The sequence below is a fragment of the Rhineura floridana genome, chromosome 8, assembly GCF_030035675.1.
Source record: "Rhineura floridana isolate rRhiFlo1 chromosome 8, rRhiFlo1.hap2, whole genome shotgun sequence".
NCBI classification, from domain to species: Eukaryota; Metazoa; Chordata; class Lepidosauria; order Squamata; family Rhineuridae; genus Rhineura; species Rhineura floridana.
The window spans coordinates 117,578,537-117,593,326 of record NC_084487.1 but is presented as its reverse complement, the minus strand read 5'-3'; the positions used below and the strand labels follow the sequence as shown (position 1 = coordinate 117,593,326).

General features: G+C 41.2%; 1 protein-coding gene across 4 annotated transcripts in view; it reads left to right on the top strand.

Moving 5' to 3' along the window:
* The window catches only part of RASSF8 (Ras association domain family member 8), a 148,608-nt gene that overhangs the window by 128,538 nt on the left and 5,280 nt on the right, over positions 1-14,790 (top strand). For all 4 annotated transcript variants that reach the window (XM_061582229.1, XM_061582225.1, XM_061582227.1 and 1 more), the window contains 2 exons: positions 8,368-9,254; positions 12,166-12,310. In XM_061582229.1, coding sequence (XP_061438213.1) covers positions 8,368-9,254; positions 12,166-12,310 — 1,032 coding nt within the window. The remainder of the gene's footprint in view (positions 1-8,367; positions 9,255-12,165; positions 12,311-14,790) is intronic.

Below are 14,790 nucleotides of genomic sequence, written 5' to 3'. Positions count from 1 at the left end.
GGTGTAAATGAATTCTTTGCATCTGTCTTCACAGTGGAAGATATAGGGCAGATCCCTGAACCTGAACTAACATTTGCAGGTAGGGATTCTGAGGAACTGAGACAAATAGTAGTAACGAGAGAGGAAGTTCTAGGCTTAATGGACAATATAAAAACTGACAAATCACCGGGCCCGGATGGCATCCACCCGAGAGTTCTCAAAGAACTCAAATGTGAAATTGCTGATCTGCTAACTAAAATATGTAACTTGTCCCTCGGGTCCTCCTCCGTGCCTGAGGACTGGAAAGTGGCAAATGTAACGCCAATCTTCAAAAAGGGATCCAGAGGGGATCCCGGAAATTACAGGCCAGTTAGCTTAACTTCTGTCCCTGGAAAACTGGTAGAAAGTATTATTAAAGCTAGATTAACTAAGCACATAGAAGAACAAGCCTTGCTGAAGCAGAGCCAGCATGGCTTCTGCAAGGGAAAGTCCTGTCTCAGTAACCTATTAGAATTCTTTGAGAGTGTCAACAAGCATGTAGATAGAGGTGATCCAGTGGACATAGTGTACTTAGACTTTCAAAAAGCGTTTGACAAGGTACCTCACCAAAGGCTTCTGAGGAAGCTTAGCAGTCATGGAATAAGAGGAGAGGTCCTCTTGTGGATAAGGAATTGGTTAAGAAGCAGAAAGCAGAGAGTAGGAATAAACGGACAGTTCTCCCAATGGAGGGCTGTAGAAAGTGGAGTCCCTCAAGGATCGGTATTGGGACCTGTACTTTTCAACTTGTTCATTAATGACCTAGAATTAGGAGTGAGCAGTGAAGTGGCCAAGTTTGCTGACGACACTAAATTGATCAGGGTTGTTAAAACAAAAAGGGATTGTGAAGAGCTCCAAAAAGATCTCTCCAAACTGAGTGAATGGGCGGAAAAATGGCAAATGCAATTCAATATAAGCAAGTGTAAAATTATGCATATTGGAGCAAAAAATCTTAATTTCACATATACGCTCATGGGGTCTGAACTGGCGGTGACCGACCAGGAGAGAGACCTCGGGGTTGTAGTGGACAGCACGATGAAAATGTCGACCCAGTGTGCGGCAGCTGTGAAAAAGGCAAATTCCATGCTAGCGATAATTAGGAAAGGTATTGAAAATAAAACAGCCGATATCATCATGCCGTTGTATAAATCTATGGTGCGGCCGCATTTGGAATACTGTGTACAGTTCTGGTCGCCTCATCTCAAAAAGGATATGATAGAGTTGGAAAAGGTTCAAAAGAGGGCAACCAGAATGATCAAGGGGATGGAGCGACTCCCTTACGAGGAAAGGTTGCAGCATTTGGGGCTTTATAGTTTAGAGAAAAGGCGGGTCAGAGGAGACATGATAGAAGTGTATAAAATTATGCATGGCATTGAGAAAGTGGATAGAGAAAAGTTCTTCTCCCTCTCTCATAATACTAGAACTCGTGGACATTCAAAGAAGCTGAATGTTGGAAGATTCAGGACAGACAAAAGGAAGTACTTCTTTACTCAGCGCATAGTTAAACTATGGAATTTGCTCCCACAAGATGCAGTAATGGCCACCAGCTTGGACGGCTTTAAAAGAAGATTAGACAAATTCATGGAGGACAGGGCTATCAATGGCTACTAGCCGTGATGGCTGTGCTGTGCCACCCTAGTCAGAGGCAGCATGCTTCTGAAAACCAGTTGCCGGAAGCCTCAGGAGGGGAGAGTGTTCTTGCACTCGGGTCCTGCTTGCGGGTTTCCCCCAGGCACCTGGTTGGCCACTGTGAAAACAGGATGCTAAACTAGATGGGCCACTGGCCTGATCCAGCAGGCTCTTCTTATGTTCTTAATACTGTATGTGATGTACAGCAACACTTTCCAACACTAAAAAAAAGCTGGAAAAACAGTTGTGGAATAATGGTACTGCCAGTTGTGCAGAATAATGTCCAATGGACATGAGGAGTGTCTCAGGCTGCACAACATAAAACACTAGGAGGTGAACTAAATATAAATATGCAAATTTTAAGTGTGCTTTCTGTTTTTAATGGACCATGCCCACCCTTCATTAACTAGAGTAGCTTAAGCATAGCAGGCTGAAGGCATACATTTTTAAATTTTGTAAATTTTTAAATATTTTAAATTTAACATTCTAAACTTAATATGATCTTAATTTATAAATCTCAATGGCAATTTTATTAATGTTTTATAATTGTACTATATATATATATGTTTTCCACACTTGCTCATATTTTAATTGTGATTTTATTTGTTGTACACAGCCCTGAGAGCTTTCTGCTATAGGGCGGTCTAGAAATGTAATTAATTAAATAAATAAATACATCTTTGCAAACCAAAGTTTATTTTTTCCAACAGCTAGATTCATTGCTTAAGTAGCAGCATATTGTAAGTCTGATTTTATATCAAAGCGGCAGGCTTAGATGCAAATGTTAATGCACCCAAAATAGAAATATAATAAGAAGAGTCTGGCTGGGAGGGGGCCCCTAGCTCAGAGGCAGGACCCACACAGTTTGTATGCAGAAGGTCCCATACTCAATACCTGGCATTTCTACTTTACAAAGGGATCTGATGTAGAAGCACTGTGCACTTTATCTGAGACCTTGTACACTTGCTAATCAAGAGTATATAAATCTTGGCCTCTTGGGCCTATGTTGCGGATCAGGATAAAATAGCTTCATGGATTTTGCTCACTAATCGAAATCAGTGTGACCTACAAAATGCAAGGTACTGTAAGCTAGGTCCAAACACCAGCCCAAGGAAATGCAAATGCCATCCAGAAACTAATTATATAGAATAGAATGTTATTTTAATACAACAGAAAAAGTCACTTTAATATGTATATGTATCGTATTGTATACTATAATATATAGTGTGATTTATTTTGATCTGAAGATTCAAGGTTTTAAAGAAATAGATGTTGTTGTTGTTGTTGTTGTTGTTGTTGTTATTATTATTATTATTATTATTATTATTATTTTTCCCCAAGGCTTGGAGTGGAAGAATGAAGACGTACAGGAAACTTGGCCTGGCTAAGATGCATGTGTTTAACCTGCTATATGGGCATGGTCTATACAAAACATAAAGCCCACCTAGAAATTTGCATATTATCCAACAATTGTTTTTGGAGGTTTTTAATGTAAATTGTACAAAGTGTTGCTGTACTTCACATATTCACAGACTCTTTTCAGATTTAAGAATGTCAGAACTCACAGTTGCTTCTTAAGTGTATAATCTGTCATAGCGAGCCCTATGACTGCCATTCAGAGATTAAAGCAGAAGAGGTAGTAACTGCTGATACTTTGCAAAGTAATATAGATTGCAAGATGTACAATGTTTAAAGAAAGGGTGTCAAGCATATTTCTTTGTGTATCCCCTGTAGAGTATAGGAAACATAGGAAGCTGCTTTATACCAAGTCAGACCATTGGTCAATCTGCCTCAGTACTGACTGACAAGGTTTCAGATAAGGATCTCTCCCAGTCCTAATTGGAGATACTGGGTATTGAATGTCGGGACTTTTGCATGCAAAGCATGTTCTCTGCCACTAAGCCATGACCCTCTTGTAAAAGTAAAGGCATTCTTGATGGTAATATAACATTTAAAATACCCTGCTGAACTATTTCTGTTACTGCTGGTGCTAACTTGCACAGGATCCCATCTCTTACCTCCCGGATTAAAAAGCAGGGAAATTCACTAATAGGCAAAAAACCTTGCGGTTTAAGAATGTACCTATAGCCCACAACTATTTCTATCAAACTTTAAAAAGCAGGGAAATTGGGCAGGTATAGTGAATGCACCAGGGGAGCAGGAGACCTGACCTCCTCTCTGAGATATTGTACTGCCCTACAAATTGGTCAAAATGCAAACACCATTTGGGTTGGTCTTTCACAGTCCAATCCACTTCCTGTGTAGCTTGGAAGAATTTGGTAACACGTGCCTCTGAGCATATGGTGAGTGGTGGCAACACTTGCCATCTCCAAAGATAGAGAATTATATTTTTGTATGTTTGCTGGTGTTCTTCTTACTTTGCTTCTTTCCTGTGTTATTAATGTTTCTACAGAGAATCTATACTAGAAATTTTTATTTCCCTCATTATTCATCCCAGAAATCTGTGTCAAATTTATTTTTATTAATTTCAAAGCCTTTTTATTGGTCAGTGTCATATTTTGTGACCATCTGAACTATATATGAGCATATGGTGAGTGGTGGCAACACCTGCAATCAGCCCAAAGAATAGAAAGAAGACGGGCTGTGCTGATCTTGTTTTAGCAGGGAGGAAGCAACATTATTAAGACAGTTTATATAGTTCAGATGGTCACTTTAAATATGTCTGATTTCCTTTGCAATTTTAATGACGTTTCCTATAGGAAATCATTTTGTTTCTATTTTTGTGAATATGTGAAGTACAGCAACACTTTGCAAAATGTATACTAAAAAAACTCCAAACATAATAATGGCACTGACTTCTGCAGAATAGTCTCCAGTGGACCTCAGGAGTGTCTCAGTTTGCACAAGATAAAACAGTGGTAGGTGAAATATATTCTAGCAAAATGCTAGGTGTGCTCTATGTTTTTAATTGACTGCCCACCTTGTCTTAAATGAAGTGGTTTAAACATAGCAGGCTGAAAATATGCATCATCTTTTTTCCAACAGCTAGAGTCATTGCTGAAGTAGCAACATAATGGAATCAGTCTGATTTTTCATCAAACTACAGGTCCAAATTCCACTGTTAATGCACCCAAAATAGAACATAACCTCCAATTTGAAACACAAAAGGCTGTCTTCACCATCATATGACACTGACCAATAAAAAGGCTTTGAAATTAATAAAAATAAATTTGACACAGATTTCTGGGATGAATAATGAGGGAAATAAAAATTTCTAGTATAGATTCTCTGTAGAAACATTAATAACACAGGAAAGAAGCAAAGTAAGAAGAACACCAGCAAACATACAAAAATATAATTCTCTATCTTTGGAGATGGCAAGTGTTGCCACCACTCACCATATGCTCAGAGGCACGTGTTTCCAAATTCTTCCAAGCTACACAGGAAGTGGATTGGACTGTGAAAGATCAACCCAAGCTGTGTTTGCATTCTGACAAATTTGTAGGGCAGTCCAATATCTCAGAGAGGAGGTCAGGTCTCCTGCTCCCCTGGTGCATTCACTATAGCTGCCCAATTTCCCTGCTTTTTAAAGTTTGATAGAAATAGTTGTGGGCTATAGGTACATTCTTAAACCGCAAGGTTTTTTGCCTATTAGTGAATATTAACTAAGAGTGTCAGACCATAGCCTTTGCCCTGAACATCAACACTTGTTTGCTGTTTCCCATCTTAGATTTTTAAGAGGTGCTTCAATTGCCAAGATATGCTATATTTAGTTTGATTTTGCCACAGGTACATTATACGTTACTACCCACAAAGAGATGTTTTGCCTTCCCAAACTATATGTTGATGCCTATCTGCATGTTGCTATGTGTATAACTCAATAATTTCAGTCAGGTTTATTGTCAAGATTATTAGTTGTAACACAATATATAGGTTGAAGTCATGTTCATTTAAAAACAAAGAAAGACTGACACCATACATCATAGTAACAGGTAATAACACTACATGTTGTAATTCCAGTAAATATTAAAACAGAATTCAGTATGAGCCTCATAAACTGGTATAGTGAGCATATCTATACTCCAGACTAAAGCTGATTTAACAACCTTTCGCTCTTTCCAAGGAACTGTGGTTTGTGGGGTGGTGAGCACTAGTCAGTCCCTCAAAAAAAAAATATTGCTCCTGCTGTCAACAGCAGTTCCCAGGGTTGTTTGGGGAAAACACATCACCATGGTAGTTTACTATTGTAAAACAAAATAAGGTTTGTGGCATAGTTATACCCTTAGACTGTAACTAGTGTGGCATGGTGGTTCATAGAATGAGTTTGGAGCCAGGAAGGCCCCATATTCAAATTTCATCTCAATCATGAACTCACTGGAGGGTCACAGTTTCTCAGTCGGAATTCCTTATATATTATATGAGGGTGGTAAAATCTACTTTGGTTGTTTGTAGAGATTTCTCAGGTGGTAACTGAAGTGCTTTGAGTACTTGGGAGAAGTGCTATGTTGAGTAAATAGTATTAGAACTACTAATTCAAAGCACTACAGTAGGGCCCCACTCATACGGCAGGTTCCGTTCCAGGCCCCTGCCAAAAAATGAAAACCACCGGAAAGTGGGGCCCTACTCAGCTATAGCGCTGGAACTTCCCATCCTACAGCTGATTGCATGTGAGCTCACCATGCTACAGCTGATCAGCTGGAGCGCAGGGAACTCCAGCCGCCGCGCTCCAGCTGACAGGGATCCGTTGGAGTGCGCAAGCTCCCCACATTCTAGCTGACAGGGATCAGCTGGAGCGCACGAGCTCCCCATGCTACAGCTGAGCAGCTGGAGCACATGAGCAGCTGGAGCGCTGTGGCTGGAGCTCCCTGCGCTACAGCTGATCGTCCCACAGGCACCACCGTATTAGCAGAATGCCTAAAAGCGGGGTGCCGACAAGCGGGGCCCTACTGTGTTACACATTGAGATGTGCATTGCAATCTTTGAGTGTTTACAGCTTGATCTCTTTCTAATTTTGTCATAGATTTAAGAGCCAAAAAGAAAAGCCAGATCAGTCCAAATCAATTCCACTATCGATTCAAATCAAAGCCATGTTGATGTTCTCAACATTGTTCTGTTCCATTACTAAATAGTTTTTCCCCACTGCAGGTATTTGATTTCAGTCGACCTATATTTTACATGATGTTCTTGGATCTGCTTTTCAAAATTCGAACAGATCAATATAAGCAGGGAAAAGACACAAAAGTGAAGCAAATGTTGATCTTAATTTTCCTAACCTGAAATTAAATAACACTATTGTTAAAAGGGTCTCTGATATATATAACAAGCAGAGTTTGTAAGTTTAATGGTATAAATATTAGACAGGAATTTTAACAGCATTGGGTTCTGCCATCTGAACCTCTCTGACTTGTGTCAGGAGAGCTCCTCCTGGTCTCCATTACGACAGCTCTTATACATCATTGGATAAGACTTTTTCATTAAAGGCTAGCTCCAGGTCCTTACAAAGTTTTTGAAATGTGCTACCACTGTTGGTTTTTTGGTGTGTTTACTGAGTTCTCATGCCATGTTACATAAATATTGTTTGATATTTTGAAGTAAATTACTTCTTATAAAGACCTCTCAAGTAACTTGTTCGTATTTTATTGTCAGTACAACACCTGCCAAGACCCATAGGAAATACAGGCGTATGTTCTTTATGGATTATCTTACACATTCTGATTAACACGGCAGCCCAGAGTTTGCTTAGCTACTGAGATACGAGAATTTATCAGTGAGAAGCATGCCATGAGCCCGAGCCTCTTGCATGTAATGCTACACCATAAAACCAGGCCGATGAGAGCTCATAACGATGAAATATTTAATACATAATAGGATATTTTCCAAATAGCAACCTTTTTTGAAAATTGAAGCATGGTAAAAGTCGTTACCACCACATTTGTTGGCCTTCTACATACCTTTTTTTTTTGCATGTGTGAGCATACAGTGCGATACATTTTAGCACTGCCATGAACAGAATCTATATTCTATTGTGCCCACAAATGCACACACTACCTCTTTTTCTTCAGTATTATGCTAATGAAAGTGGTATTATGTATTTTTACTACATTTCATAAATATTCCAGCTTCTTGTAAATCAGGTTGAAAGGAGTTCAAGCCTAAATGGGAGATGTGACTGGAATACAGTGAGGTGAACTGCTGCACTACAAATAACTCGTGTATATTTTTGTATCCAACAGAAACACTTGTTTTGAATTCAGACCTCTATTCATTCCTAATTTTTAGCTTGCATTCTCACTAAGAAGAAAAAAGAATTTTCTCTACCTCCCCCCAAGTTTTTGAAGATTGCCTTAGCTTCTTAGTTTTAAAAAAAAGTTTTTGTTTTAAAAGCCGTAATGGAATAATCTATTAAAAGCTCACAGCACTTGTGACCCATGAAGCCAATGCACCAGTTACATAGGGTGACTCCATAAGCCACATGTGTTTGCTGCTTGCTGGGGGTTGCAAAAATGGAGAGATTGTTCAAACACTTGATATGCTACAGATATGTGTTTTTAAAGATACATTTTTTAAGCAGTGTGGTATATTATTAGTACATACGCTTTCTTAGCTTGCATAAACTGATTGCTCTGTGAATCCAACCTATATTAATATGTAGCTTGACTGACTGCCCAGTCTGTCTTGTTAGTCCTCTCATTGTGCAACTGTTCCCTCTGCTGGGCTGTTCTGGATATTGCACACAACATTTAAACCATGTTTTCTCCTTAGGTCGTACAGGAAGGTATACCTTGATAGAAAAATGGAGAGATACAGAGAGACACCTGGCACCTCATGAAAATCCTATAATTTCCTTGAACAAATGGGGACAATATGCAAGTGATGTACAGTTAGTATTACGGCGTACAGGGCCATCTCTCAGTGAGAGGCCAACCTCAGACAGTGTTGCTCGGATACCAGAAAGAACTTTATATCGTCAAAGCTTACCTCCCCTGGCTAAGCTAAGGCCTCAGAATGACAAACTGATAAAAAGGAGGGAGCCAAAAAGAAAATCGTTGACTTTCACAGGAGGGGCAAAAGGATTAATGGACATTTTTGGCAAAGGCAAAGAGTCTGAGTTCAAGCAGAAAGTTCTCAACTGCAAGGCAACAGTTGATGAGCTGAAGAAGCTGATCCACCTCCAGACTGAGAAGCTGCAGTCCGTTGAGAAACAGCTGGATTCAAATGATGCTGAAATCAAGTACTGGGAGCACAGGTTCAATTACAGCCTGGAAGATGAAATTGTCAAACTGGAGCAAAAGATCAAAAGGAATGAGGTAGAGATTGAGGAAGAGGAATTCTGGGAAAATGAGCTCCAAATTGAACAAGAAAATGAGAAGCAACTAAAGGAGCAGGTTCAGGAGATGAGGCACAGGATTTTGGACTGTGAAAGCAAGCTGAAGGAATACCTGGCCCAAATCCATGGCATGGAAAGTAGCCTTGAGGCAGAAAAGTTGCACCGGGAGGTGCAGGAGTTAAAAGTTAACGAAGAAGAAGTCAAAGAGAAGATTGAAAAAGTAAAGGGCGAAATTGATATTCAGGGACAGCAAAGTCTCAGGCTGGAAAATGGCATTAAAGCTGTTGAAAGATCTCTGGGCCAAGCCACCAAACGGTTACAGGTAAGAGTATCCATCTTGTATGGGACGGTTTTAATTCTTGAGATGTCATCTAAATGATTCAATGGACTGCATTTCAACCATGTCATATAAGCACTCTAGACTGTGTCTACTCTTTGAGTAAAGATGAGCAGTACACTATGTACTCTATAGGTCAGCAATAGGGGAACCTGTGGCCCTCCAGGCCTACAACACCTATCGTCCTCGACAACTGGTCATCCTGGTTGGGGCTGGTGGGAGATGGGAGTCCAATATCAGGAGGCTCTCGGGTTTCTCATCCCTGGTTCTTCTGAAGCAGGCACAGTATTCTTCTCCTTTTCTTTGCACACCTCAACAAAGAAGATTGCAAACTCAAAGTGCTTCCTGTAATTCCTCCCCCCATGTAGGAACAGAATAGCATGGGAGTGGCAAGAGATTTTTGAGCTTTGCTAATTGCCTATTGTAATGTAAACTTGTCCATTCTCAAGAATTCTTGCATATAATTTTGAAGTTGCACAGAAGAATTCATGGAGAGAGGAGAAGCAGGCCATCAGTATTGAATGTTACATAGCTACTGAATTTTTTTTGGGGGGGTGGTCAAAAAGTGCTATCCAAGAGTTTATAGTTAGAACAACTGCCTCTTATATAACATTAAATATCTATATTCCCAAGCCTTTGTGCATGTGCTAGGCTTTGTTCAAATCCTTAGAATCCTAACTTGCATTTATTTTATTTATTTTAAGTTTCACAATCTCACAGTTCCAGAGAAATTGTGAAAAACTACACTCTGAATTAAGACCTGAATAAGAATTTTGCAGATATTCTGTTTGCTTGGTGTAGCATTTGGGATTACATCTCACACATGATGCAACAGGGAACTCAGTATACTGGAGTGCCTGTCATATATGCCCACCCAGTTCACACAGTTGTTCTCCACCACCACCACCAGTGGGGTAAATACTTTATATAGAGATCACATGTTAATGTCATATTTCTAGCCAATGATGGTGTGAGTTGATCCTTGGTTGCCTTCTAAAGAGAATGACATGATTTCATAAATCCAGGTTGGCTAACCCCCAGTTCAGGGGCCTTATCCAACTTCCACCAGCAAATTTTTCTGGCCCGGTCTTTGGCAACAATCGCAAAGAGAGGGAAAAATCAAGCAGACCCAGAGCTTGGGTAGGCAGAGCCCAGCACCCTAATGGGGATGCAAATGATCGCTTCCCTGGTCACCAGACTGATCATTTGAGTGCAGGTCTGTACCTGGGGGAAGGGGCTGTATGCCTGTGTGTGCTGAGTGTGGGGTAACCACACCCACCAGTGGCATGAGCCTCCCCAAGGTTTGGCTAAGGGTGGATGCAACCCTCAGGACTAAAAAGTTAACCACCCGTGTCACAAAGGGCACCTGTCAAAGTGCTTCTGCTAACACAAGGACTTTGGGCTGCACAATGGAACTCCTCTGTTCTCTCCTTTCCCCTCACCCCCCGCAAAATGTTCTGGGGTTTCCCTCAAACCTCCAGAGCCAATTTGGGGAAGGTAAGTGGAGTGGGAGAAGGAAAAGTTCCATCATACAAGTGGAAATCCTTGCGCTAGTGGAAACACTTCATTGGATATTGCCCAAAGGATAGCTCTATCAAGGGCTGCAACCATGGTGACTAAAAGCTGAAGCTGTATTCATCAGCAATATACCTCTGCATATCAGATGCTAGAAATCAGAACAGACAGAAGGAAGTACTTCTTTACTCAGCACATAGTTAAACTATGGAATTTGCTCCCACAAGACGCAGTAACGGCCACCAGCTTGGATGGCTTTAAAGGAAGATTAGACAAATTCATGGAGGACAGGGCTATCAATTGCTACTAGCCATGATGGCTGTGCTCTGCCACCCTAGTCAGAGACAGTATGCTTTTGAAAACCAGTTGCTGGAAGCCTCAGGAGGGGGGAGAGTGTTCTTGCACTTGGGTCCTGCTTGCGGGCTTCCCCCAGGCACCTGGTTGGCCACTGTGAGAAGGGGATGCTGGACTAGATGGGTCACTGGCCTGATCCAGCAGGCTCTTGTTATGTTCTTAAATCAATAGAGTTTTGCTATGTCTGTCATACTGTGCTTGGGGGATTCTGAGCTGGCTGACTATTATTTGGGACACAGTGCTAAATTAGGACCTTAGGTGTCTAGCAAGGCAAATCTAACATTTGTAGTGCTTTAGGTGGCATTCTTAGGGGACAAAAAAAGGGTCTGCCCCTATTATAATGCAGAAACCATAATATTCTTACAAGTATTTAGCACACCAGCTTTGAGACCATTTACACTACATGCAGATTGAAATTTTTCTCCTCCATTAAGTTTTTCATAATCTCTTCAAGTGTTGGAATGTGACTGGGGATAAATCTGAAGGCATATGATATGAACCAAATTTTGCCTCACCTCTTCATGCATAATGTGCTCCATTCTCCTAATGAGCTACACATCCCACTCAGTCCCTCTCCATATGCGCCAGTTGATGCGTCCATAACTGGCACCTAGAATTTAAAAGACATTCTATGTGTGGTTCTAGAATGAGGAAGGGGCAGAATATCAGTTCAGTCTGAAGTCAGCATTTGCTTAGTACATATGAAGTCCCCCCCCCAAAAAAAAAGTTTTTACCATCGGTAAAGAATATTTGAGACCTTTGAATGGTGGTGGTAGAGGGTATCTTGTTCAGTGGTGGTGGTGAGGAGGTGTATGTTTGGGTATAGCGTGAGAGTACGGTGAAGCATAATGCAGTTGTTATGGAAGAAAATGACAAACTCAGAATAATATTCTCGGATATAGATCGGATATAGTATTTTCTTGAATACCACTCATGTTTGTATCTGTTTTAAAATGAAACCATATCTTCCTGATTTCTTTAAGTTCTGTGCATGTGTGAATAAGCTTATTTACATTTTTCTTCTCAGGACAGAGAGCAAGAACTAGAGCAGCTGACAAAAGAGCTACGGCAAGTCAATCTCCAGCAATTTATCCAGCAAACGGGGACAAAGGTCACTGTGCTACCAGCAGAACCTACTGAACTGGAGGCTTCGCACACAGAGCTTGAGAGAGGTATGTTGTAAGAACTGCAAAAGCCTGCCTCTTCCTCTGGAACTTTTTTCAATTTCTAGTTAGGAATTGGTGACAGCCCACCCAGCTCACCTTGAAAACAGCCATTTATGTTTGAATGTTCTGTCAAATGCACAGTACCTTTGGTTTTTCATGCATTTAATGGGAATGCTCAAAAACACAAAAAAGTGAAGCGTGCACACTTTCTTCTGCCAGTCCCCCCTTTCTCTTCCCAACCAAAAACTAAATCCCCCAAATCCTTGCATTTGGGGGGGGGGGAAGCATCTTGCAGCAGGAACAGGAGAAGCCCTGTGTGGCCCACTTTTTTTTTTATCAGGAATTATGAAGCTAGTGAGCGTAATTCAGGAGTCAGAGAAACCTATAAACCCCATGACAGCAGGACAGGTGCCACACTGGCTGTGTCTGTTCAGTTCCCCAGCCACCTACGTAACCAAGAGCCCTGTGGCATCTTTAAAAGATTTTCAAAAATTACAGAAAAAATTGAGTACAGGGGGGTGGGGGTGCCAAAAAGCTATGAAATGCAAAGAACAGCGGTAGTCCTGTGTATCATTTCTGTGTAGAGCTTTGTTATATACTGCTACTCTCTGCATTTCATGCATTTGTGCCCAAGTATTTACAGTTTTTTCTGTGCACACATGTGTATACATTTGTGCATGTTTAGCTATTGAAAACAGAGTTGTTTGTCTGTAGCTTATATCCATTGAAGATTAGATTGGTTTTCAGTTTTAATATGGTTATTACGTGTGCTCAATACTGTAGTGCTTACATTCAACAGTTCACCACCTTAGTCCAGAAATCTCTACTAGATTATCGCGAGCCAGCTAAAGAGAGGGAGTTAGAAGCAAATGAGCAGTGAATGGACCACGAGATTCCAGAATTGGACCAAGAGATTCCTGCAGCCTGTGCTGGTGTTGCACTGAGTATCCAGGTGGGCAAAGCTGGGTCAGATCAACTCTTCCCAGCTCACCCACCCAAGTTTCAGTAATGGACACAAAATCAGCATCCTCATCCATGATCAAATCATGGATGAGTGTGATCTTATTGTGTAGTGATCTGGCGTTAAACGGCGTACGCAGGCTATAGATGTATATCATCTTTAAAGTAGTTAAAATCCCGCTTTTCAACAGTGGGGGAAAAAGCAGTAAATGTCACCTCTTAGTTACATGGAAGTAAAAACAGAACAGCAGCATATAACTTCCAATGCCCTCTAAAGGTTTGGGTACAGCACTGTTGGAATAACGTTGAGGAACGTCTTCCAAAAAGCTGGGGAGCAGTTGACTATCCTGACCTTTTTTACTTCAGGAGATAATCTCTAGTGAAGCTTACCCAGCAAACCACTATGGATGGGCGAAAGCAGCTGGTTATGTAGCTGTTTTCCCCCAGGAAACTTCCAATTTTAATTTAGATATATGGGCATGTGGTTGGGCCACTGTAAGAATGGGATGCTGGACTAGATTGGCCACTGGCCTGATCCAGCAGGCTCTTCTTATATTCTTATGAGGAAATGTTTAAGGTAACAATACACACACCTATCCTCTATATAAGAACATAAGAAGAGTCTGCTGGATCAGGCCAGTGGCCCATCTAGTTTAGCATCCTGTTCTCACAGTGGCCAACCAGGTGCCTGGGGGAAGCCCGCGAGCAGGACCCGAGTGCAAGAACACTCTCCCCTCCTGAGGCTTCCGGCAACTGGTTTTCAGAAGCATGCTGCCTCTGACTAGGGTGGCACAGCACAGCCATCACGGCTAGTAGCCATTGATAGCCCTGTCCTCCATGAATTTGTCTAATCTTCTTTTAAAGCCGTCCAAGCTGGTGGCCATTACTGCATCTTGTGGGAGCAAATTCCATAGTTTCACTATGCGCTGAGTAAAGAAGTACTTCCTTTTGTCTGTCCTGAATCTTCCAACATTCAGCTTCTTTGAATGTCCACCAGTTCTAGTATTATGAGAGAGGGAGAAGAACTTTTCTCTATCCACTTTCTCAATGCCATGCATAATTTTATACACTTCTATCATGTCTCCTCTGACCCGCCTTCTCTAAACTAAAAAGCCCCAAATGCTGCAACCTTTCCTCATAAGGGAGTCGCTCCATCCCCTTGATCATTCTGGTTGCCCTCTTCTGAACCTTTTCCAACTCTATAATATCCTTTTTGAGATGAGGCGACCAGAACTGTACACAGTATTCCGAATGCGGCCGCACCATAGATTTATACAACGGCATTATGATATCGGCTGTTTTATTTTCAATACCTTTCCTAATTATCGCTAGCATGGAATTTGCCTTTTTCACAGCTGCCGCACACTGGGTCGACATTTTCATCGTGCTGTCCACTACAACCCCGAGGTCTCTCTCCTGGTCAGTCACCGCCAGTTCAGACCCCATGAGCGTATATGTGAAATTAAGATTTTTTGCTCCAATATGCATAATTTTACACTTGTTTATATTGAATTGCATTTGCCATT